Source organism: Chaetodon auriga, chromosome 10 (assembly GCF_051107435.1).
Source record: "Chaetodon auriga isolate fChaAug3 chromosome 10, fChaAug3.hap1, whole genome shotgun sequence".
Lineage (NCBI taxonomy): Eukaryota > Metazoa > Chordata > Actinopteri > Chaetodontiformes > Chaetodontidae > Chaetodon > Chaetodon auriga.
Window position 1 is genome coordinate 10,335,946 of NC_135083.1, and position 27,125 is coordinate 10,363,070.

Sequence of the window (27,125 nt, forward strand, 5' to 3'; positions counted from 1 at the left end):
TGTCACCCTGCTCCGGCCTGAGCCCTGCAGCCAGAAAAACCAGCTGTGAAACTGACAGGTTTGTCTTCTGCGCTCACCTACACTCTTTCTTTCCCCGCACACACGCACACACACTGATACATACACATGCAACCGCATACACACATAATGAGGCACACACACAAACACACACAGTTTCATGGCCTGAGGTTTAAGTACACATGCACACACAAGCCCCCTACCCCCCCCCACACATCCACACATATCCACAGACCATCACACAAGCTGCAGGCAGTCTCTCTCATGCCAGCTACAAACACAGTGCAAAAGGAATATGCTTACAGAGCTCCGATATATAGTGGCTGCTCGTAACCTGAACACATTTTTACAATTTGACGAAAATCAGCAAAGATGTTGAATATCCAAGTGAAATATTCTTTAGACCGTGTTTTCCATCAATTTTGCTCATCATTTGAGCGCGGAGCCGTGCCATGTTGCCATCCAGATTGCTTTATTAAGCTGTAAATAAGAAAGCGCAAGTGTTTAATGTCTTCCATAGATGTCAGTTACAAGTAAATTAGAGGTCTGTGCCTCTTATTCAAGAAAACAAAATTCAGTTAAATTATTAAGAAGTTTAATGTCATATGTGTGGAAATGCAATGTCTGTTCATAAAAGCCTTTTTTCTAGTCTGATTTAGATATTATATAAAGATAATGAACATATACTGCGGACATATATTTTTGCTTGCCTGTTGATTATTTTAAAAATAATGACATTTTTTCTTCTTATACAATTGTAAAATGTATTGTCAATGTAAATAAACCAAACATTTAAAACACAAAGGAAAAGATACATCTGCATATGATACATAATATATTCAGCCTTGGTTTTAGTAATATCAATTAAGCCCAGTACATTATGCTGTCTTTTGTGCATTTTATTGTACTTGACAACCTTAATTCCCCGATCATCCAGGCAACATTAAATCAGAAACTGCATTTTTCAATCCTTATATATGTCGATAAAGGACTTGCATTATCAGATATGACTTCATTCTCCCAGGTGAATGCATGAATCTTGCAGCATACACATGTAAGTTTGCATTACAGGTATGTAGCGCATGCAGTACATATGTATTCTGTATCATGTAGGTCAATGAGGACATGCAACATTGCCACAAGCGTCTGAACTTGTGGTCCATCCAGGAAAAGCTGATGAGTTACCCTCAGGAGATGCTGCTTTCTATGCCACCTTCCCCCACACCTAACGGACACCTAGCATACACACAAAGCCTCACACGTACAAACACACACACACACACACACACACACACACACACACACACACACACACACACACACACACACACACACACGTGGACTTTGACACACAGTAGTGAAGGATGCCATGTGTATCCAGGTGTCTGGCTGTGCTGTAGCACCCTTCAGATGTCACAACGACAGAAATCAGTGTTCTGACCAGAAAGTCTGCAGGCAGCACGCGTCTCTTGCCGTGCCACATTTGTGTACGCGAATGTGTGTGTGTGTGTGTGTTGCTGCATCTGTGCACGCATATGCACGTGTGTTTGTGTGTTGCTTATTCCTAGAGGGTGGGGGTGAGAAAAACAAGTGAGAAAACAGCAAAACAAGTTAAGAGACAATGAAGAAAGCAACACTGGCACCTGTTTCCCCCAGTGTGGAGGGCGAAGAATCCACCTCAGATACACTGGCTGGTCCTTTGATGTACTGATGCCACTGATGATTTCATCTCTAGATATTTCAGTCCAACAGCATGCACTATATCACCTTTATCTCTCCTTCTAACCCTCCATAAACATGATCTCTTCCTAACACACACATGCACACTTTTTTTGGGTTCAGTTATGTGGCCAGATGTCCAAGTTGACATAGCGCTTAAGGCGTTTGACTGGATGAAACAGTGCATTGGCTGCGGGTAAAGAGGGATTAAAACAGGGCCTGAGGCACTTGTGTTATATTGAAAACATCCTGGGCTGCTTTGTATGGAGATTTGCATACATTGGGGTCTGTGCGGCGATGGCCCATCTGCTGAAGTGCATTGTCCCCAAACAACAAAGTGTGTTTAAATATTTCACATCTCCATCTACCGGGACATAGGTACATAGAAGTGAGTGGAGAGTGAGTGAGAGAAATAGAGGGCGATGGAGGGGGGTGAAAAAAAAAAGACAAAAAAAAAAAGGAACGAGTAGATTGGCACAGCTTTGAATTTGAACTCCTCCCAAATGTGCCTCAGTCAGAGCCACAGTAAATAACACTATTGCCGGCCAGGATCCGGGAAAATGAGGAGAATCTAAATATAATATGTTGTAAATCTGAATTCTGGTGGAAAACATAGTTGTCTGAATACAGAAATGAAGTTGTGAAATGGATGTTTTACGCTCTGAACATCCAGCTAAATGTCGAACAGGTTTGAATAGCACACATGCAGTTTAAGTTTTGCATTTGACTGTTGAGTGACAGCTTTATATGAAGGTGCACATAGTCACCATGAGCTACTTACTTATTAGCATGGCTCTTTATTAGTCATTAGTCACTTATTAATGCCTTATTCTGCATGACCACATTCTACAGCTACTCAGCCATTAACTAAGAGTTTTCCCTCAATAACCTCCTAATTACTCTACATTGATAGTAAGTAAGGAAGTTGTACATGAATTAGATCTTACTAACCCTAATCCCTAATAACCTTAAACTCCAAAATAAGGCATTAATAAGTGCAGTATAATGACAAATCAAGAGCCAATATGCTACTAATGTGCATGTTAATAAGCAACTAGTTAATAGTGAATATGTGTACCTCAATGTAAAGTGTGACTGACTGAACTTTGCACACGTTCCACTTCGTGTAGGAAATATATTTAGCATTTACACTGGACAGACATTTCACCCAATTTTAATAGATTTATTTTATCACTCATGAAGGGGAAAAAAAAAAGAGACAGAGAGAAAAAGGCAAATATCCACAGTAGGCAGTTTGTTATAGACTGGTCCAGTATTAAGTTATCATCCCTCTGGCCTAAACCCTCTTTATTGTATTAATGCCATAACTCTAGATTTCTGTGACATTTAATGGCACTGTAAAATTAGATAATTACTGTAATATATCTGTGTACTCATGCCCGTTTCCGAGGTCAGAAACATAAAAATTAATAAGGAACAAGTGGGAGAAAGGGGACAGAGTAGAGAGATTAAATGTGTGTGTGTGTGTGTGTGTGTGCGCGCGCGCAAGAGAGTTTGAAGTGGCAAAGATGGCAAAAGTTAGTTTTATTAATGCAAAGAGAACACAGTCTGAAGTTACTTTGACATCCAATGTTTATGCATCCTCTCTCGATACCCCTGCATTTTTATTTTCACTCTCCTCTCCCCGTGTGTCTTTCATTTCAACCAAAACACACATCAAATGAAAAACATGCTCAGGGCAGTGGATGGTGGATGGAACAGTAAGGTGATTTAACGACGGGACGGTTTGTGTGTAGGCTGGACAGCCTGGTGCAGCCTCCGTCTTCACAACCCGCACACACAAACCCGTGCACACATTTACACGTACGCACACACAGACAGACACAGACACACACACACTGACACCAAATATCTGAAAAAACAGCCAAGATGGACGTGAGGAACATGTTGCCTGCACGGGGGAGGATTTTGGAAAGAAGAGCGTGGTCAATCTGTTTGTTTCTCTGCCACATCCAAGAAGAGTGATAATTTCATTTTCTTTCATTATTTTCTCTCCTTTATTGTACTCCTAATGTCAGATTTTGAAAGCTGCTGAGGTTTATGTTTAAGAAAAGAGCACATCAGACAATGGTTTTTATTTATTCTGTAATAAAATGTCAGTCTTTCTGTCTCTCTTGCTCCCACGTGGTGAGACATCAATACAGCAAATGCAGACAGACACACTGATGCTACTTGCATCTCCCTCTGTCTCATCGTGCCTCATAAGCCAGTTCATTTACCCAAACTCTTTAGTCGTCGAAGGTCACGGTTGGAGGGCCTGTGAAAAAGTATAACAGACACACATTAACCCTCATTTAATCAGGATTACAGAGAACAACCAAGCATTATTTAACACACATCGCAGAGCATGACAGCAGTAGGGAAATATGGGACACACACATACACACACAAACACAAATCCAGCACAATCAATCTAATGGTGTGCATTAGTTAACTGCCAAATGTTGGGCTTTTTATGGCAGGATCACCCGTCCCTTGAAAAGATAAATACGGTGCACAGATCCCAGTAATTACAGCAATCCCCTTACAGCACACAGAGACTGTCCTCACTCACCAGCCTCTCTGGAGCACTGTCGCCCTGTAGATTAAGTCATTTAGGACAGTTTTAGGGCATCGGGGTGAGTGACGGAAGAGGAGCTGGGTGGAGAGGAGACAAAAGGACAGAGAGAGGTCGTGTTAATGCGTTTTGTCTTTATGGCATGTTGGGGGAGGGGTCGCACTTTGCAAAAAAAAAGTAGACACGCCATGCAAAATTAATAGATGAGGACACAGTCACGTTGACACACCTGTGATATATGTAGCACTGGCAAACACATGCAAGCTGATATGGCTTTGTGGCGTTCTGTAAACATCCTGTGATTTTCAGAGATGGTCTCATATCCTTGTGATACCTTGTGAACTGTGGCCTTTGTGTAGATAATATCATATCAATGTGCAATAATCTTATATTGTGATCCCGCCAAATACAGCCAACACATGAAACTGCTACTCTTGCGTCTACATTACTATGAGAATAATAAAAACATGCATCAAAAATATGAATATATGCACAATATATTTTAACACAATACAATAGTAGTGCTAGACTGTTGGTAAGCTCTCTGGTAACATTCTCAAAAGTTTGTGGTCTCTGTGTGACAAAACACAATGTAATGTTATAGTGGTTTTGTCATGATTTCCAAAATAAATAGCTCTTACGAAAAGAATGTTAAAATAAAATGCAATTCAATGCATCAGTGTTACCCATTATCGACTTTGAAAACTGACTCACTGGCATAGACTCGACAAAGCATTGACCATCTTGAGCTTTGCATTGCGGTGCATTAAGCTGTAAATTGAAAGGTGCTCTGTGGACTTTCCTTGGAAACTAACAAAGTTATGTTTACATTCAGTGTTTCTCACCAAAAAGCACAGTGTGCATCCTTGAGGCCTAGCAAACATGTTGAATGCATCTCCTGCCTCATAAAACATTTGCAAAACCACTTTTCTGAATATTGCTAGCTTGCAGTCTTTTTATTCTTCAGCGCCGTTTCTATGCTTCTTTGTGCATTTCTGCCGCCAACTGTCCATCAACAGAAAAGCTGAAAGCAGTGGCAATGGTGTGTTTTTTTGTTTTTTTTCCTCGCTGACTTACTTGCTTCGGTGCAAGATACAAACAAAACAGGGATTTGTAAAAGCTGCTCCATAGCACTCTAGTGGTCAAAACCTCCTCAGTGTACCTTTAACCTGTAAATTTTTTACAGCTGTTCATGTTGTCGTGTCCACTTCTTGTATGCGGCAAAAACACAATGCTGTCAAACCAAAGCTGAGTCTTCTGTCCTCGTACCTGCTCCTTTCTCGAAGAGCTTGCTGCAGACTGTGTTGATACATTTATTTCTGGTGCCGATCAGAGAAAGTTTAAACTCCTCAGGATGCCTCGACTGTGTCTGTGCATGTGCGCTTGTTAAAGTGTGTGGATGTGTGTGCAAAGGGCAGCGATGGGTGCAGTTTAGCAAAGGGAACTGTGCAAAGCCTTCAGGCCGCAGGGCGATTGATGTCCAGCGGGTGGCTGAGGAACACTAACTCACACTGCTCTCTGACTGCATCTAAAAGTCTCATTAGTTTAAGTGTGTGAGAGTTCTCTGCCTCTGCACCCTTCAGACCACACAGAGAGGCAGAGGGCCAAAACCCCCTCAGATGGCTTTCACTACAGGGGAGGCATGCAAGGAGGTGGACGTGCATGTCTGCGAGCACACAAACTTTGACACAAAAACACATTTTTTTGCACACACATTAGCCTCTCTGCCTATGTCTTTCTCTGTTTTTCCAGCAGCATGCATGTACATTACCGTGAGCGTGCAGCTTAACAGCGGGGCCTAATGAGGTCTGAAATATGAGCGGTAAACATTTGTATGGACAGATGTGGATTAATGTTCATCTTTTCTTCAAGCCAGAGATTAAATCTGATTTACTGCCTCACAGGTTTTAGGTTTTTTTTTCTATTTGATTACACAGAGATAGAAATGAAGAGAGGACGTAAGTGAGACACAGTGGGAAAGAGAAACAAAGGAAGAAAACAGAGTGATTGTGTCTCTTACTTGTGGGGAAGTTGCCAGAAGAAGCCAGACAGTGAAAGTGGAAGGAACAAAGACAAAAAAAAATAGCGGTGTTGGATGGAAGGGGAGGCAGAGGGAATCGTCAGATGCTCCTCATTCCTGTTGTGGGTTGCTGAAGTGAAGGAGGAGAAATTTGAGTCATGGGGACGGAATCAGAAATGTCAACAGATTGAGTCAGAGCAGAGCTGGGACCGTCTGGAAGGAGAGAGTATCAACACTGACTGAGGGGCACGCAAGATTTTGGGACCGTCACTGGGCTAATGGCAAAATTATTGGACATTATGTGTGTGCGTGTGTGGATGTGTGTGTACGTGTTGCATGGGGGAGGATGTGGGATTGGCTTAGTCTGCTGTCTATAATGAATGGTTAATGTTAGTCGGGGAAAAAATGAATACGGTCACCATCTGCTCGATCTAAGTCTGCGTTCTGTGCGCGCGTGTGTGTGTGTGCACATTTGTGTGTATGACAGTCATGGGGACACACACACACACACACATACAATGTGCTCTTGGAGAGGGATTTGGAAATATGGAATGAAAGAAAAGGGAGGGAGGAGGAAAGAGAGGAGGAAGCAGCAAACAGAAGAGAGACGTGCAACAAAAAAACCTGCTCAAAAGCGGAGAAAGAAAGCGATGAAAAACGAGAGAAGGAATGGTTTTCATGTAGGCAACATCATGTGTGTTCAGATGTAGCAGAGACGCAGATACAGGTGAGCACAAATGGGGCACAACTCATGATTTCTGTCCAGTGTCTCAAGCACATGTCGCCTATGGCTGCAAACACACACACACTCTTAATACATGCACATACACTAAAAACATTCACAACACACTATAAAGGAATAGAAAGATAACACTGAAACTATGCATGCCTCTTTAATTACGTTATACACGCGTTGATTTGTGTTGATAGCACACTACACGTACACAATGGTGGGAGTATTCACATCTTTTTTTTTAACATTTTAAACACTAACATCACTGAAGTGAAAGTACAGCAATGTTATATCAGTGAAAGTGACTGACTGCAAGCATTAAATTAAAAGTACTCATTATGCAGAATGGCTCCTGTCAATATAATCATCATTTAAGCATTAATGTATCAAGGGAATTATAATGTTGTAGCTGGCTGGAGTGGAGCTAATTCCATCTACTTTTTATGCTTTCAGGTTATGTAATCTACAACAATATATTGGATTTAATGAACTGATTGCATGCTTTGTACGTTTGTATGAATCAGCTGCCAAATGAATGTAGTGCAAAAAAGTGCAATATTTTCTTTTGACATGCAGTGAGGTAAATGTATTAAGTAGCATATAATGAAAATATGCTAGTAATGTACATAGAAACTGCGTAATAATTACTTTCCATCGATTATGACCAGAAATTTGGGGGTTCTTTACATGTACTACATCTTCTACATGTTGAAGTATCCTTGGGTAAGATACTGCACCCCAAATTGCTCCCGACGATGTGCCATCAGTGTGTGAGTGTGTGTGAATGGATAACACTCGTAATGAGCAGGTGGGCTTAGCCACCATACGAATGTGTGTGTGTGAATGGGTGAATGCAGATTGGTGTTGTAAAAAGTGCTTTGAGTGCTCATCAGACTAGAGAAGCGCTAAATAAATACAGCGCGTTTACCATTTATCATATCTATTACGAGTCAACCCTTTGAATACACAGTAACAGTATTTAAAGCTTTAGGTGGATTACATGCGTGGAGGACACTGGAGAAGTATCATCCCCGGCTGGGCTCAAACATAAACACACACGCTCTCTCGCCCACTTCCACACCAACACAGAACAAATGCATGTCCGTGAGTTTTTTTTCTTTTCGGTCTATGAACACATCATATTTGTCTCCAAACTTTAAAACATGAAAAAAAAAAAAAAAAAAAAACCCTCCACGGTTTTCATGCATCATCACACTCTTGGGTAGCCATGACAGAGAAGAACTGCAGGACTGATAAAACATTTGTGATACATCTCTGAACACTGGGTTGATAAGTAAATACAGCCTACATCGATAATCCTCATGTCACTATGCGCTCTGTATTATGCAGAGTTGCATACACACAAACGCACACATACGCACAAACATACACACTGCCAGGTTGTGATTAAATTCTCTGTGGCCTATGATCCGCCTCTAAATCTTTGCAATTTTCATTTTATGCAGCTTTAATATGGATCATAGTTGCTCTCAGAGTGCCCCATCTCCTAATCTGGAGCAATCTGAGCTGAGCCTGGCTGGGCCAACAGCTGACGCTAAGCCAACCAGTCACACTCAACCAGCCAGCAAGTCAGCCACAAAGCCTCTGTGCACTCGGGTAGGCGACATGAGAGGAGAAGTTTGAAATATTTTAGAGGAATTTTTATGAAATACTTTAGCAAGTATTTAGCAAGCGCACACTGAAGAAGTAATTCATGCATGGATTTTGAATAGAATTAACAAAGCTAAGACTTGTGGATGCCTGACAGCAAATAAAGGAGAAACAAAGCAGAGAAAAATTCATCGACCATGTGGACAATTCTGTAGAAAGCCGAGATTTTAGTAAAAAAATTAGAAACAATATCAAAGTTGAAAGATGCCACTGTAATAAACACTGTGCATGTGCACTGATCTGATCTTGATCTGGTGGGCCTGGATGAGTGTTGAAGGAGGAGGAGGGAGGGGCTGAAGGGTAATGTTTGTTGAGGTCACGGAGATGTCGTGGGTTTGGGGGGTGGTACCGTGTCCCAGGACATTTTAGACACACACACATACAGTAGATTTTCACATGATATTCAGCACACAGAGGCACATAAATACACACACGCACACACACGAGATGACCCTATTTTCAGAGCACTGAAGGGGGCCATAAGAGGATTAAGTAATTAAGGGTACACTGTTAAAAAATGTATATTAATATTGTAATGCTTGGAAATCCAAAACCACTCTCTCGAAATCATGTAACCGTTTGTGCCAAATTGTAAAAAGATACATGTATGACATTTCATGTGTGGTCCAGCAGCAGATGTAGGACTTTGCATGCCGTTGTCTTCTTGTTTCTCCCAATCTAGATTAAACTGTCGTGTCAAAATGTCGTGGAGTAACCAGCTCCCAGTGCTGGACCAGGAGCGGGCACCCTGCTGGGACTCATGTAAATAATACTGCTGCTGATGGAGGAAAACCCACAAACTGAGCATAGCTAATGCTAGGCTTAACTCTCTCTCTCTCTCTCTCTCTCCCTCTCTCTCTCTCTCTCACACACACACACACACACACACACACACACACACACACACACGCAATAGCAGATATTACAGTACGACTGTGCTTCATCTCTGCAGTGCTGAAGTAACAGCAGATGAAGCCTTTTGGTTGTGATCATTGTTTCTTCAGATGATTATTGTCACTGATGTTAATGAGGAGCAGAGAGTGACGATGTAAGAGGAAGAGTGAATGTCAGGGGAAGGGGAAGTCACCTCACCACCTCAGCCTGCTTAATCCTCCCAGTGGCAGACGGCAAGACCAGTTAGATATCAGAAAACCCTTATGGGCATATTTAGAGCAATGCTTATACTGTGACAGCTTGGTGGCCACATTTATCGTTCATGTGAATAAACCACTAAAGCACTGTATATTATAGACAGTTGGGGCAATAAAGTTTTAGGTTTTCCTCATACCCATTATAAAACACTGTAGACGCTCATTTTCAGCTCACCTCAGAAAGCCCTGATGTCCTTATAACATGTCAGTAACTGCTTGCGTTGCTTTCATCTTTTGTGCATTGTTCATGACATAGTTTATCCTCATGACATTCGCTGATCCATAATCTGTCTGTTATCTGTCCAGGGATGTTCCTCTGACTAATCCATCTTTGTTAACATCCAGTGTCACATTACAATGTTAAACGTCAAACCCGTCCGGACGTCCAGCCTTCTTAACACTTTGTCTTCAATCTGTGCATCTGTGGTGGCAAAAACCTTGAAGGATAAATTTTAGATTCGTCTGAATGTCAGCAAATCCCACGAAAAAGGCAAAACCAACAATGAGTTCATCCCACTGACAAATAGCCAAAGCCTACATAGATCTACATTACTGTCAAAAGCAGCCACACCTTTGCACTGGATGACATGTGACCCTTACTGCAATCAACATGGGCCCTGTAGTTTACTTTCTCCGTCCCTCATGCATCATCCTACTGCAGTAAAAACTCACTCGCACCAAATCTGAAGCTGCAATTAGTCGCCCAGAAATGCACAATTTAAGCCTGTTTTATTAGCGTCTGCTAAAAAACTGCAATGCCCAGCTGTTTTAGGAAACCATTTAGCCTTTTTAAATCATGAACGTATATAATCGTGACTATCTTTTTGTACGTTCCTGTCAAAAAATTATCCCCTCTGCTGCCAACTCCAATCACACACAGTGAAATGCACTATCCTAAAAAATATATATAAATCATCTTGTGTAATTACATCACTCATTACTCAAGAACAATAGTAAAAATGGCACAAGCATGCCCTGTCCTAAACTACTCACTACAGCGCTCAGGTGGAGGCACAGTTGGCGGATGGTTTTAATGCCAGCAAACTTGTCCCTCTGTGTGCTGAGACATTAAAGCCGAGGTCTGCCTGTCAGGAAGTGGACAAGTGCAGGTTCATCTCAGTGAACATGATTAAATCACACAATAACCTCCTTCCTCTTATCAAATCCTCTTAAGCAAGCTGTATTACATATCTGCCAAACAAAGAAAACTCAATCAGAACAATCAACCAAGCCAGGCCAAGCCCGCCCGACCAGCTTGTCTGATCCCATTGCCGTGATTAAAATGAAAATGGAGCCGGGACATTACCAGAAATCCGATGTTCACCTTATAAGGAAGATCAGAAGTCTGTGTGTGTGTGTGTGTGTGTGTATGTGTGTGTGTGTGTGTGTGTGTGTGTGTGTGTGCGCGCGCGCATAACAGGGGATAATACAAATGTGTCCTGTGTAATTCCCTGGCTTGGATCACTGTTTTCATTGTTTGCAATATTAATAGAAGAAAGATTATGATTGATGGGATTGGAATAGTAATATTTAGCGTTTCCATTCTGAAAAAGTAATAAACGAATTTGTTTATGAGCAGTGTGGTTTCAGGAAAACATGTTTTTATCGTGCTGCACGGAGGCACCTGTGAAACTCAAAACAACATCACAAAAGTGCTGCTGGGTTTTTGATTCTAGTTTTTACAAATTTTTAAAAAAATCAGGCAGAAAAGTGTTGGTTTTAAAACATTAAATACAGATGCAAAGGAATACTCAGCCTAGCACGTCCCATAGCATATCATAGTTTTTAGTAGAGCTGCAATTAATGATTTTCATTATTGAAATCTATTGAATCTGCCAATTATTTTCTCGATTAACCAGAAAATAGTGCCCAATGCTTGGTTGTCCAAAATCTAAACATCTGTTAGCTACCAATAAATTATCTGTCAATCAACTGCTTGACTCCTCGTTGCAGCTTTAGCTTCGTCGTAGCCAACGGATCCCTCCATTTCAGAGCATGAAATCCACTTACAGACACTTGAAAGTTAAATGAGACAATATATCACATTTTGTCACCTTTATTTTTAGCTGCCACCCAGACAATAACACAACTTTGCCAAAAAAAAAAAAAATCAAGGCCACATGTTATTTTTTTTATTTTTTAAAAATATGAATCTCAAGCAACTTTCAAGCCTCTGCGTATAGATTTTCCTGCTTTGCTGAAATTATTGGAAGCCAGCAACTTTTAGTTTTTTGAAGTTCGGCCAGCAGTAGCGCAGTGTGTATGTGATTTATAATTGACAGGCCAAAACATGCAAAACCACACAAGGTGCAAAGACACTATTATGATAAATTCTGCGTGTTTATCATGCATATCAATTTCTGTGTGTGGGAGGGCTGTCCTCTTCAGAAAAATGTGTGTGTGTGTGTGTGTGTGTGTGTGTGTGTGTGTGTTAGAGACTCCTGGGCGGGCTTACAGTAAGAGGAAAGCTTCACATTACTGTTGCTCCAGTTCACTTCCTGGGATAATCCTTAACACAACAGAGGGAACGGCAGGTGACCTGGACCAACAGAGATACAGTATGGGGCTCCATTAACAAACATACACACACACACACCGGCCCACAAACACACACACACACACACACGCACACACATTTTCACACACACAGAACCATCCATTCATAAATAATAGCAAAATGACCCTCCCTTCACCCTTCACTCTTTCCCTCTGCTTTATCTCCACTCCTCCGTCGTAGTTTCCTCTCTTTCCCTCCCCTCCTCAACTCTTAGAAAAACATATTGTAGCCCTGCTGCCAGAGATGAGTGTCATTCATCCACCGCCCCAAAGTCATCGCCTCCATTAACAGCACTGTCTAATTAAACCTGTAAATGACAAACACGTAGACACAAACACAGGCCATGGTGCCCTAATGGTCGGCTGCAGCAGGAGAGTGATGGGCAGCTGTCTCTTGTCCATCCTCTCTGCAGATCAACCTTGAGACAGGGGACCTATTGGACCACTGAGATAACACTGGAAGGTTAGCAGAGCGTTGATAATGAATGATTTATATACACTAGCCTGGCAGTTAGGTAAGTTAATTGATTCCATTAATTGAGAACAATATTGTCTTTTAACAAGGTGATGTTTTCATTGCAGTGCTTGGTATGTCTCACATATGAGGTCTTCCCTTTCCAGATATTCGTATTAGCAAAACAAAAACAGCGGGGGACACCGTGGAAACAAACAAGAGGTGTTTTTCTGCTGTTTGACTCAGGACCAAAAACAATTGGAGAACAATAGCTGTCTCTGCGGATCATATCCTGGGTTATTATCCTCTTATTTGCATTCTATGAAAAAGGAATAACAAGGTGCTGGAGCTGTGGCTTATCTAGAGCTCCTGTATTAACCACTGTGGCATTACATTAGCAGCCCGAAGCTAACTCCATCATATGGCCCTCGATGCTACATCGAGAATGGGTGACAAAATTTGAAAGCTTTGCAAGTCACTCTGTCTCCATGAGAAAGAACAAAAGGAGATGGCTTCATTGCGTAACAGTGTCCACAATGCAGCGTCTGTTTCTACTCGTTTCGGTCTCCCTCTTTCAATCACTAAAATCATCCGCTCTTCTATCACGGTGTCCTGAAGAAACCTCGGGATATGAAAAAACAAAAAAGCTCAAATCCATTTCCATATTAGTATGAAAATGTTCGAATATTTCAGAGGAATTATCCCTTCCACAAAACAGAATAAAACCCCTCTTATTCCTGCTAATCCTTCAAAGACTGCGATATTACCTGATAGGATGTTGTACAGTGTGAATACTATCAACAAGACATGCCGAAAATAATGTAAGCAGGTCCCCATTGTGGAGATTAGAGTGAGCATGCCTCTCTCCCAATTTATCTGTTCCCCGAAATGTAACGCCTCATTTTCTCTGTATTTCACCCTCTCTCCCTCCTCTGTCTTCTTTTCCATCCTCTGATTCCAGATTGAATTATCAACTAATGGAAGCTACTTGTTTCTTTTCCATTGTCCCACAGTTCATAAAACAAAAGTAATCTGCAAATTGTTCAGGACAGGGGTTAATGAAGAGAAGGAGATAAATAATGGCAAAGTAATGGAATAGTTTGAGTGAGCATCTTTTAAACAAAAATTGACTTGTGAGCTTGTATGTGGGAATTTTCCCAACTTTCCGAGCGTGAGACAATGACACACTTCTGGCCTGCAGCCACCGCAGAGCGCCCAAACTAACGTTGTTTTAATTATTTTATTTTGAAATCACATTTAGCACATTTGGGATGGCAGTGTCAGAAATCAGATGGATGGGCATGAAATATAAACAGACACTGACTGTTGCTGGACGACGAATCCTAATGACTTGGTAAATATTCTTTCTCAACATTTCATCTATCGCCATCATCAGGTACAAGTTTTGATTTTTCCAACGCTTTATGGATAAATTAATATTGCATCTATGCAAAAAATGGTGTATGACCAAAGTAAGACATTCCCATCAGCCTCTGCTCCACTAGTATTCAAAGTAAGATGGTGAACATCATTCTGCAAATTGTTGCATTTATATAGTGCCTCTCTTTCACACACACGCCTGACCATCAGGACTTGGGGTTCAGCGTTGATCCCAAGGACACTTCAACATGTGGACAAGAGGAGGGACTGAACTGCCAACTTTCCAATTATCAGACAACCTGCTCTACGTCCTGGACCACAGCCACCCCATTGGTAGATAGCATAAACGTTAAACATAAGCATTATCAATATGGACATGTTGCTGACATTAGCATTTAGCTCAACGCTGCTAGCGTGGCTATAAACTTGTCTATCTCGTTTCGATATCTTTTCTCTAAAGTGAATGGATCGGAAATAATCACCTGCAGGGTGGCTGAGAACCTGAATGAGTGATGTACACTAAGCCTCGTCATGGTGTAGCAGAGGAGACTCATGCTATAGAGCAACGCATTCAGCCTGTTTGCGTGTGGTAATTGGTCCTAGAGAGAGGAAAATCCCAGAGACCGAGCTGCAGGACACTCAAAGCCCCTCAAGTCCAGCTCTTTTCTGCTTTATGCATATTGAACAGTGGAGTCAGGGGGCTAAGAAGATTATCACAATGGGATGAAGAGGCCGTAAGAGCTTTTGTAGCCTCAGTGTTGTGATGCACAGTGAAAGTTGCTGCAGCTCTCTCAAGCCCTTAAACTGCTTGACCTTAAAAGCTCTGTTTATGAGCTCTCAAAGAAAAAGCTGTGAAATGAGAAGGGAATCAAAAATCGAAAACACAATACATTAAATGGCAAAACAAAGTGCTGCAACCACTGTAGGTCAGCATTACACACAAAGAGCGAAGACCAAAAAAATGTTGCCAGGCAGAGGTGTCATCAAGATCGCCCGAAGCCAACATGTCATTGTCTTATTTTCACTTAAAATGTAAAAATCCTTGGTGCACCTTCCTCATTCAGCACAGGATTATTGTGTGTGTGTGTGTGTGTGTGCAAGTGTGTGTGTGTGTGTGTGTGTGGCGAGAGCGACTGAAGCATTGAAATGACATGAAGAGTTATTTGGGCTGTAATGAAGCTGCTTAATGAAATCAGTGCCCTTGAAAGTTCTTCATCAATTTTAGCTCCCTTGCTCACTTGCTCGCACTCCACCATTCCTGCCTGTCAGCTAATCCACGTGCGCGACACAATATTAATTAAACACAGCGTTTCCTGAAGTACTTAAGTGAAGCGCTATCATTGATAATGAGCAGGTTTAAAGGAGTCACATCCCTCCAAAATTACTTTTTAAACCGGCCTTATTAAGCAGAAAATGAGGCCCAAATCAGCCTACAAGCTCCTCATTAAAAGCCACTGATCCTTGGCCAGGCGCATGTTCCAATGGTTTTAATTAGGCTAGTGCGAGATTGTCGGCGACAGGAAGTGCCATTAATCTTGTCTTTTCATTCAGAGTTTTTTGGGGGGGGTACAGCATGTTGTAGCCTCAAATGCCACAACATAATGAGAATTGAAAAAATCTATGACATACTTTGAATTGTTCTTCATTCGTGTGGACCCAGACTACAGATATACACAGTTTTGCACTTCCCTTCTGTTACAACCTTTAGTAACACTTCGTAATTACAAGCCAGTCTTGCTAAGTGCATCATTAGTTACACACACACACAGGCACACACAAACAGGATGAAATGTGTCTTCATCTTCTCTGCGTGTGTTTATGAGTTGCACTCGCTGTAGAGGATGGTCCCGGACTGCCTGTCACACCTTCTCCGCATGGAGGATTATGGATGGCCAATTACATCGCTTTTGTCATTAATTAATGAGGATAACGAGCTCCCCCTGCTCCCCACAAAACCGCGGTGCTCCTCAGCTGGTACTGAACAGAGAGAGGGGTGCTGGGCCATGTGTGTGTGTGTGTCTGTGTCTGTGTGTGTGTGTGAGAAGGAGACAGCGAGGGAGAAAGAGATACAGAGAGTAGTGTAGTGAAGGAGGTTATGGTGTGTACAAAAGGCTGAACACAGAGATGATTGTTGACCCCAGGGCTTTGCATGCACATTTGTCCAGCGAGTTGAGGTGTGTTTGTCTGTGTGTGTCTGTGTGAGTGTTTGCTCACCACCAGCTCCGTATCTGTGGGGCCATTACAGAGATTAGGCCGTGCAACAGTAACGGATGCCCCCGATTGTCAGCTCCTATCCTTTGTCAAGAGAACAAGCTAAAAGTGAAAAGAGGGAGAGTGATGGGCACAGTGGTAGAAAAGGGGGGAGGGACAGCGGACGGAGGAGAAACATGGAGGCAGGATAAAAGAGGAGGGGGAACTCGAGGCTTTAACAAAGTGGAAGGGAAGTCTTGCAACAAAACTGAGCTCTGTCTCCACATACACCACACATAAAGAGCACCTGTGAGAGATGATAAGCCCTGATAGGCCTGATAGGAGATCATATCCAACGAGGGCTCAGACTGGTGTCATCTAGTGCTGCCTATCCCTCCTCCATCTCCGCTCCCTCCCACCAGGCCCAATTTGGCCCCAGCCACACTGTCTGGGTCTACCATGCGTGGTGTCAGGTGCCTTGTGGCGATAGGCAAAACGCTTTGCCTGACTGCCATGTTTCGAGGGTCTGCAGTCATATGAGCGCAAAACACAGGCACACAAACACACACGATGCACAAACACGCAGACACATACAAACAGACATCCCCTCTCCACCCCCCTTTGGACGTCTGATTAACGAATGAAGGGCCCCGGCCCATCCCGCTGCACTTGCAGCAACGTCGCCCCGAATCACATGGCTCCACGGAACCAACTGACTCACCCGCTCATCGCTTCCGACAAGGCGGGGCTGGGAGGGACGACAGAGTGTGATGTCATCGTGGAGTAGAGAAGTTCTGGGAGGGGGGGGTGCATGGATGGGTGAGGAGGGGTGGGGGTGGGGGGCATCCTTACAGTGCCACCACCGGCTCAAAAACACTGAGGCACCAGCACCTCTACTCTTTCTGCACGTCCCATGCCCTCCTTTCTACCACCTGACATACACACACACACACACACACACACACACACACACACACACACACACACGCACGCACTCTTTAGCCCTATTGTTTATCTCACCTCCTCACCCCTTCCCCCATCATGAACCTGCTCGAAACAACCAACTCTTCTGTCACTTAAGCTACAACCACGCTTCTGTGTGCAAATACTACTTACTACAAAACAAAACAAAAAAAAAACCCTAATGTTTTATAAGGCGCCTCTCTTTGTCCCCCACTGTAAGCATAATCAGAGCTGAAGCATGTTCATTTTCCTTCAAGGCCCCTGTTGTAAGTACAGCCTGTGTGTGTGTGTGAGATGGAGTGCTACAATGTGCATCAGACACATGAACTTGCACATAGGGAGAACTTAATTAGAGAAAACAGCGCTGTCAGATGCATTAGGCAGAGGTACACACTTAAGGGCATATGGTTTTAGTGCTATACCATCGGGTTGGAGAAAAGCACACAAACATACCTCAAAGCTCCGAGCCATGCTAATGAAATCACTCCCTTTCTATCCCACTGAGAGCAAACACAAATGTTTACAGACATCACACAGTCTGTCCGTACTCCTGCACCACACTGGGCTGTCGTGCGAGGGGTAGTGCACTGACTGTGGTGCTGTGTGTTTTTCTGCATGAAGACATCGTCAACAATAGACAATAGGTATGAATAAGGAGCGAGATGTCAGTTTCTAACAGTTGTTAATGTTACTAAAACTGATTTATATCTTGTCCCATTTAGTCTGTATTCGAGTCTAGAATTGATATAGTAACAGTCCAGCCCACCTATTTAGCCTTTACAAGCAGTAAGTAAACATTTAATAAAAGGTTTATCACACACTAGAATGTCACTGAAGCATTTATCATCTTACTTATCAAGAACTATAACTCCTCCTGTGGGCACCCATAACTGGAGGCTGGTGCATCATCACCTAATGAACGATAATATAGTAAAACGCAGTTGTACTGATGTAAAATATGTCCTCACAGCAGAAATTGCAACTGTTGACAAATACGGCACATTAATCGCTCCCACAAATGTCCTTACATCTGCTCAAAACTACATTATAGTGCGTTAGAAACCGTTCATTAAACATTAATATGGTGTGTATAGATGCTAAACAAGGGGGTTAAAGTGCCAAATGATCCTTCTTTTCTATCTTTTTATGAAATCTTCCACTGAACAAATGGCAGCAACAATGTGATTATAAAATGAAATTCTAATTACAGATGAAATTATGTTCATCCGCAGTCCTCCACCTGGTTGAAAATGTGTTTTTTGTGGGGAGCGGACAGTGATGGTGCAGGTCAAAATGTGTCTTGGTACAACAAATCAATGAGATGCCACTGAGATATTTTCACTGAATATTTTAAATGTGTCAGAATTGTCTGTCTCTGTAAATTGTATTGTGTTTTTTTTTTCTCTCCAAACATAATTTGTGAGACATTTTTGAATTATTGCAGCCTTTTCAAGATTTTCAGACAGGCTCACTAAGTGATTTTTTTTTTAACATCTTGACAAACATGGCAGACTTTCTGCAGGGGCATGCCCAGGGCATATTGAGGCATTGATCTGTTTGCTGTGTTGCATCCAAAAATTAACGTGTTTGTAAAAAAGTGTATTGCTAAATATCCTCCTTTTCTATGTTTGCTTCAGTCTATATTTTACTATATGTTACACTTTTGCTTGGCATAAACACGATTAATAGAGTTTCAGACCAGTTTCATTTAGCAAAACACTGAATTATATTCACCTGCTTTGTAGTAGAACGCAAATGCCATCAGAGACATAAATTGTGCATTCATTAAAATTAAAATGAATTAGAATGAGAAAATCATTTCCCAAGCACCTCTGCCTACTATCAGCTCAAAGAGCACATGTTACAGAGAAACATAAATACACTAGACACTAGGCACGCTTTACCACTTCTTTAATGATATTATTTTAAATCTCTGCAAGCGTTCATCTCGGAAAAGGCTAAATACACAAAGTGTAGCTTACAGAATTACCTCATTACAAGGAAAGATGAAAATAATTGGTGACTTTATGTACACACCACCCATCGCTGGTAGGCTCAAGGGCCAGGAAACACGACCACGTGACCAGCAAAATCACAAATCTGTCTTAATGCATAGATGTGGCCTACATGCCAAATCACACACCGCCACCATGCACACTGATGGCCATTAAGATAATAAGGTGACACAATAAAACATTTCAGCAGCTCAACATTAGAGGCCTATAGGGAGGGAAAGTGACCACCCAACCATCCGTGCAAAGAGGCAACCATCTCATTTATGGCAATTAGGCTGTACGGGGACTGATGGAGCGCAGGGCCCGAGTCCTCACATCATCTGCAGCATTTGTCACATTTCATCCCCGCTGCCCTGACTGTCTCATGGGGTCTCAGACAAGACATGTGTCATCAGAGGGACAATTTAAGATGCCATGGGTGGCCTGTTGTTGTGACATGCAGCTAAATTGTAAGAGAGAGACTGGGGTGGATCACTTAGTCACTCTCTAAAGAGCATAAATAGACTGGCCTGATCTAAATGTCTGGTCTAATGTATTCTAAACTGCATGGCTTAGTTTGTGCAGCACAAGCACAAATACCAAATTACGGTAGAGTTGATAAAGGAAGAGCACCTGTGGGATTATAAGTACTGATTTCTTTTGGTTTAGATGTTAAAAAAGGATTAGAAAAGATTGATGCTGTTAATCACAAAATCACTCAACTTTGCGAACCGGCTTTGATGGGAAAAAAGTATGTTTTCTGGCCTGTTTGATAAATCAGTGTAATGGCTGCATAATCTAATTCTGGACTAGTGTGTGGATTCAATTGGAAATTAACTCAATAACAAACTCATCTCTTGTGTTAATTTGCAGGCTACAAAAACACTACAGCATTACTTACTCCTGTCAAGTGAGGTGTTTTATTTACACTAAGAAAATCCTAAATTTAAATAGAATTATTTACTCAAAAAGTACAATTATAGCACCAACATCAGTGCTGCAGTCAAGACCAACATAATAAGTATAAAGGCAGACCAAGACAGTGTCAGTTTCCAGGTAAAGGTGACAGACAAAGAGAAGCAGAGACAAAGAAAACACACACAGACACGTTTTCAGGAGCATAAATATCACTAAAGTATGACCACTTCAAACATGAATCCTTTGCTAAATCCATCCACTCACAAGACAAACCCTGCAAGAGAAAACTGGCCCTGCAACGTTCACTGAATTAAGTCGAGCAGGGAGACAGGAGCTGAAATCGTGTTAATAGCTGTCCAGAGTATAAGAGCCCGCCAAGGAAGCCTGCAATCACCCAAATACCCAGAGACAGGTCCTGGGTGCCCCGGGCAGCTCTTGCGCCCTTCCCCTCAGCGCCACCGACCCCAGTGCGTGCCAAACAGGCCCCACCAGCCCCTCTGAGCTCGTTTAGACCCAGCTCTTCATGTCAGAGCCTTCTCATGCAAGAAAAGAAACTTGCCAACTCATTTTAGGAGGGCCACTCAGACAGTGACACCCGGCAATCGTTTTAGCAGCGTGAGAAGTGACTTTTTCTTTCTTCTCCTTTTTTTTTTTTTTTTTCGGTATTTGTCCACTGCACCAATTTGCGCTTAATTTTAATATTTTTGTTCGCTTATTTGCTTTAATCAAAGCCCTTTTCAGCGAGTCTCAAACTGTAACATATAATGCCCACAGCATAATTTAAAGCAAAATGTTTGTCATTTCAGTAGATTACAGGTGTGTCGTACAGCTCGTATTTTCATTTTAGTGTGTATGTGTCATTAAATGTGCTCTCAAGGTGAAAAGCTTTAAAGTTGTGAAGTAGTTAATGAAATGAAGCAAACCGGGTCCAAGCATAGATATGTGTTTTAATTATAAAGACATATAAACAATATATGAAATCCATGTTGCAACACAACCAAAACGCTTCTTCAATGTATAGGCTGTAGTTATATAACCATGAGTATAGCCGGGATTGGAGCAAGTGATTTTTTTTCCACAGTTGTACAATACAATCATGTGAGATGTGCTTTAACTTAACAAGTTAATGCAATAACAAAACAAACTTGTCAACACATCGTTTCAGTAGATATATCAGCCAACATCACATTTTCCCCACATAGCATCAGTACAGTCAGTCAAGGGAAGTCCATTCAGAACTGCTGGATTAAATCTAAGAGTCAGGTCGCGTTTCTTGGCATTTCCACTTTTCATGTTGTTGTTGTTGTTGAATGTTGCATAGATTACAAATAACAGCTGATAACTAAAATGTACCCAAACTCATAATTTGGACATGGCCCGCAGTGTCTGTGAAGTACGAGCGACAAAATGAGGTTTTTTTTTCTGTTTTGTTTTGTTTTTTGTTTTTTTGTTTTTTTTTTCTTCATCTTATAAGAAGGCCTAAACAGTTTAGCGTTTGTTAAATCTGAATGAAACATTGCAGTATAATTACTTAACCATACTTTAAGATTATGCGTCAGACTAAACTTGTTTTATTTTCCACAGAATGATTTGAAAATAACTAGAGTGGGAGAGAGAGACCGACATGGGTGCAGTAAAGGTAAAAGTTCAGGAAAGAGAGTGAAACCAAATCAAGGCTTGTCGTTACAGTGTTTGAAGAGACTCGACGGTGTCCCGGAATAAGTGGTGCACTTTTCGGCACAGGTGGCGAGCGCAGAGCCCGAGAACGGGTAGACGGCAGCCTGTCCAAAGGGCGCCAGGGCGGTGGGGATTGGTGAAGTTATGGTCTGTCCCTGGTTCAGATACGCCACCAGCCGCCTCATCTCCTCCAGAGCCTGAGCCTGCATGAGGATGTAGTTCTTAGCCAGGAGGAGAGTGGCTATTTTGGAGAGTTTTCTCACCGAGGGGCTGTGGGCGTAGGGGATAACAGAGCGCAGGCCGTCCAGCGCGTCGTTCAGGTCATGCATCCTCCTCCTCTCCCGGGCGTTGATGCTGAGCCGCAGGGAGCGCTGCTCCTTGGACTTCTTGGCGAGGGGCCCCCCGGGCTTGTCGTCCCCAAACGACGAGCCTCGCTTCCGGGACTCCAGCGAGTCGAAGCCGTCCTCGTCGTCGCTCGTGTGCTCCCCGCCGCTCTCGTTGGACTTCGCGGTCTGCCCGGTGAGGAAGTCGTTGGCCGGTGTGAGCGGGAACCGGCCGGGACTTCCAGCACCATGGCCAGCGCCAAACCCGAAGGCTGATTGGCCGTAGCGCTGCGTCAGGTCGAGGAGCGCGTCGTTGCTGATGGATTTGAGCAGGTTCTCTTCGCTGACATTCATTTTTCTCTTCCAGAGCAGATTCTGACCAGGAAAAGTCTACTCTTCCGTTTTCTCCCCTCTCTCTCTATCCTCTCTTTTGTTTTGGAAAACTGTAGGCTGTACTCACGTAGTTCTCTCCAAGAGTTGCTGTTTTCCTGGAGTTCCTCTCTTGCCTCACTCCTTCCCTCTGTCAGTGCAGTGACTCTTCAAGAAGGAGGCTGCGAATCTGAAGCTGAGCCTCTACATGCGTTCACCTCCTCTGTACACTGCGCTCCCCCCTTGTTGCGCGCATAGCCCACGTTCAACAACACTTCTCTAATTGTGCTCGCTTGAGATCGCAGCGCTCGTGTCCCCCTCGTACGGTCGGTTTCCTCTCGCGCGTTTTTCTTGCCCTCCCTCGCCTTGGGCAGATTGTGACTCGCGCACTGCCCCTGCTCGCAAGTTAGTAGGAGCACGAGGCCCGTCGGGATTATCTAGCCGTCCAATCAGGGGGGCGTTTTAATTAACTCGGGAAGAGCGCAAGTCTGCTCCCAGTTTCAATCACAACGTGATAACTGCAGCGCAAGCTGACACGCAGCCGTTACTGTATTGTCCACTATTATATCAGGCATCAACCTATTTAACGCTGTTTCACCAAACACGGCGCATTTCAATAAACTTGAAAAGAGAGATATATAATCGCCATAAAGTGGACAGCATGAGCTCAGTGTAAACCTTAATGTAGCGGCATCAGACAGGTAGGTGGATAAAAAGCACTCACCTGTCTGAAGAAGCTGTCTGTCTACATCAGAAACACATAGTGAGAGATCAGGTAGGAGCAGAAGGACACTGACAGGACACACAAAAGAGGCTGTGAGGTTTGAGCATGTGACCTCCAGGTTCTTCTTTCTTTCTCTCTGATCCAGACTAAAGTGTTTGCTTTGGATCGGTGCATTTAGACAACTGTGACAGTGACAGACATCCTGGGTGTTAGGCTATAGTTTGAGCTGTGCAGCCTGCTCTGGACTGATCCCAGAAACAATGAGCTTGCAGAGGAAGTTGCTCCTCACAGCCATTCACCCTGCACGCTAGCGGAGTCAGCATTGGCACCAAATGGCGTGGGACAAGTTCCACTCAGTCACCTTTGCAGGTAATGTAGCATCTTACAATGACCGGCCGCTGATTAGTGAGAGACAAATGGCTTCAATTTTTGTCGATGTACTCAATGAGTCATATCCCATGAACACTGGAAGCTGCGATTAATACATTTAAGACAACATTATACAACTTAAAGGCTCGTAACAGCCAAATATAGCGATGCCAGAAGCGATAAAAAGTGTGACGACAATGTCACTGTGAACTCACTGCTTAATGAACCCGCAGAAATATTACAGGCGTGGGGTTAGTGAATAAGAAAATGTTTTTAAAAGAATCCAAATCAGACTAAAGACAACCTGAAATAGCACACAGATGGGCTACTATTATAACAGATACATAAATATATATATTTGCAACTAAAAGGTCTCCTGAGGGTAAGAAACAGGTGTCCTGAGTGTCAAAGTTAATAATGAAGGTAAGGCTGCCACCCAGTGTCCAATATGGGACATCACATTGTGACAGTCGACTTCCCATGTGGCCCCCTGTAGGCTCAGTATTCTATAATCTTGCGCCACCTTCTGGAGGAAGAGGCTAAATAAATATAATAATAGAGTAAATACCAGTTTGATTTAATGCTCTCAGTATTTTTTTGTTTGTTGTACTCGGTGGTCATTTATGAGGTCATTTCTAGTATGTCTGTTTTGCCCGTTGTTACTGAGATGATGTGCAGAATGATGCATGCGTCTGACTCCCGAAGGCTGTTTTCACATTTATCTCTTCAAGTAGAAAACTCTCTTTTATAACACATACCCACCAAACATGATGTTATGACATCACAACTAGTCTGGAATCACATCCCGATATGAAACAAGTGTGATGTGGAACCTGATGTATTGACCAGTTAGTTTGTATCAAAACCATATCGGACACAAGTTGTTATTCAGTTCATGTATGTGCAGAGGGAACATGTAACTATCTCAATAAGTGTCTTTTAGTCAGTGGGTGTAATTGTGATCACGGCTCTTCTTTGCTAATGTAATTATTATCATGTGATTGACAAACGTTCTCATCATTTTTGACACTTTTCTCTTTTTTTCACATTGCGCTGCTGCACCTGTACAGGTTTCCTCATATCCCCTTGAAAACCCACTATTAAAATGGTGATTACCCACTTTTATTAAAACTGACACATACTACTAATTATATTTCAGCTCATAATGACTTAATTGTTTAGCTGTCATTGTAATTGGGATTTAAAATAGTCGTTGCCTGAATTGTTAAACAGACAGAGGCACTACCAGATCCAAATATGTGACACTATTCAGTACTCTGCATCCTGAACTGAGCAGTGTAATGAGCTGTCAATCACACAGTAATTATGGCAAAATGTTGATATAATATATATTTTACTGATCAATAAAAGGTGTATTGATAAATAATTGAGTTGAATGCATTTTAATGTACGTAATATGATTTGTCTGTGCTTGTGTGGGTTCGTCAGTACTGAATACAGTCGGTGAACCAGACAGCAGAAAAACACCAGCAAGAATATAAAAATATGGAATCGAATATCCAAGACAAAAGGTACACAATATGAATGCACTCATACAGGAGCGATCAATAAAAACACAATGGAAAAAAAAAAAAAAACAGGTAGGTGACAACAAAGGTTTGAATTTATGCAACCAGCATGACGTAAAACCACAAAACCACACAAACAAACCGAGTGCCTCAGAGCAAAAGTCACCTTCAACAACATAACTAACAAAGGGTCATTTAAAAAAATACTCTAAAAGAACGTCAAACGAAAGGATGCATCATTCATTCAGCTTTTGATATTAAAACTAAAAATGTATTTTGGTCTCAAACTTCGCTCCGTAAAAAAAGTCACTTGGCCTTTGTCACAGCAGACATTTCGATTGAAACATTAACGATGGCTCTGATCCATTAAACCATCCCAGTAAGTCATGACAGTGACACACAATACCAGCAGCTAATTGGAATTCAGCCATCATTGATTGCAGTATTTACACCTGTGCTTTACTGGGACATGTCAAAGTGGCTTCAGTGAAAAGGAAATATTACACCAGCAGAAAACAATACAACACAGCAGTTGCTACAGCTAAAGCTTATTAAGCCTTCCCTTTTTACAATACACAACCTCTGACCTTTGAGTAGTAATGTCAGACAAAAATGTACAATATCCCAACTACACCAGTGACATGATCGTACATTTTCACGTCTGACATCCTGCTTGACATGTACCTTATTGAAGAGGAGAGTGATTTTTGGATGTGTCACATAAAGAGCACTGCAGCAGTTATGTCTCTCTCCAGTGCCTTCAGATAGGGTTATACGTTGGCCAGCAGATGGCAGAAAAGCCCATGAGTTGACAAATAAAGCTACTTCAAATACATAATGGACAATACACAATATTTGTATCAGTCAACAAAAACGATATGGCATTATCTGAAGTGGTGGTCATTGAGTTATGGTCATTCTCTCTGGTGGACAGCTGGATTCATATTAATCTGACCATGAAACAATAACAAAACAGACAAAAGAAAAGCTTCAAATTCCACACCGCCTGTTTAAATTAAACTAAACTGTCAAACTATTGATCTACAGTGAGAAAAAAAATATCCAGCATAGGTTCAATTTTAGCTCTGGGCCCACTGCGATCACATCCCCTAGTGTTCATCAGACAGCACTACACGGAGCCGTCACCTTTGTCCAGGAGGGCTGAGCGCTAAAAGCTTCTGATTCACAGAGAGTGGAAGAAAACGCAAAAGATAATACATGATGCTTTTAAAGAGCCCGTGCTGCAGCTCTGTGTCGCCATGGCAACTGCAGGCTCAGCTGCCATACAGTGTTGACATACCACACTGGGCTGTGACTCTGTGAGAGGACAAGCTTGGGTGTGCAGTGACAGAGGAGGACCACCATGGGGCAGAAAAGTCTTTTCTATCTCTGAGAGTATGGCGGCGCTGTCATATTTGACAGGAACAATGCATGTGTGCACATACACCAATGTGCGTGGAAATACATGCGTGCAGACGTGCAGTCGCAGGCGTCCGTACTGTACATGTGCTGTATCAACTGCGCAGTTGTATTTTTGCTGTTTGTCCTTTGGATGCAGTGTAATGAGAACATTTTTTCAGCACATGTTTTAGTGTTGATATTCAAAGTTACATCAGATCTTGATTATTGATGATATGTTGTATATCCAGACCCAGCAGGATCCACTCATGAGGGTTTTCTCTCCAGGCTGTCTCTCATATCCTAATTTTCAGCCCCACTCTGTCTGATTTTCACCCCTTTTCTCACATATACAGTACACACACACACACACACACACACACACACACAC

The 27,125-nt window shown here is 42.4% G+C and overlaps 1 protein-coding gene and 1 long non-coding RNA gene across 3 annotated transcripts; both read right to left on the reverse strand.

The window, feature by feature from the left end:
* Positions 1 to 1,318: 1,318 nt before the first annotated feature.
* On the reverse strand, positions 1,319 to 23,694 carry LOC143326691 (uncharacterized). Of its 2 annotated transcripts, XR_013077697.1 has the most exons (4): positions 23,439 to 23,694; positions 6,336 to 6,465; positions 4,313 to 4,395; positions 1,319 to 4,015 (listed from the first exon to the last, which is right to left on the reverse strand). It is a non-coding gene; the product is annotated as an uncharacterized LOC143326691 (long non-coding RNA). The 2 variants fall into 2 exon arrangements; XR_013077698.1 differs by lacking the exon at positions 6,336 to 6,465.
* Positions 21,273 to 23,248, reverse strand: bhlhe23 (basic helix-loop-helix family, member e23). The gene has a single exon (XM_076740486.1). The coding sequence runs from the start codon at positions 22,697 to 22,699 to the stop codon at positions 22,016 to 22,018; it is 684 nt and encodes a 227-aa protein (XP_076596601.1). The 5' UTR covers positions 22,700 to 23,248; the 3' UTR covers positions 21,273 to 22,015.
* Positions 23,695 to 27,125: the final 3,431 nt, after the last annotated feature.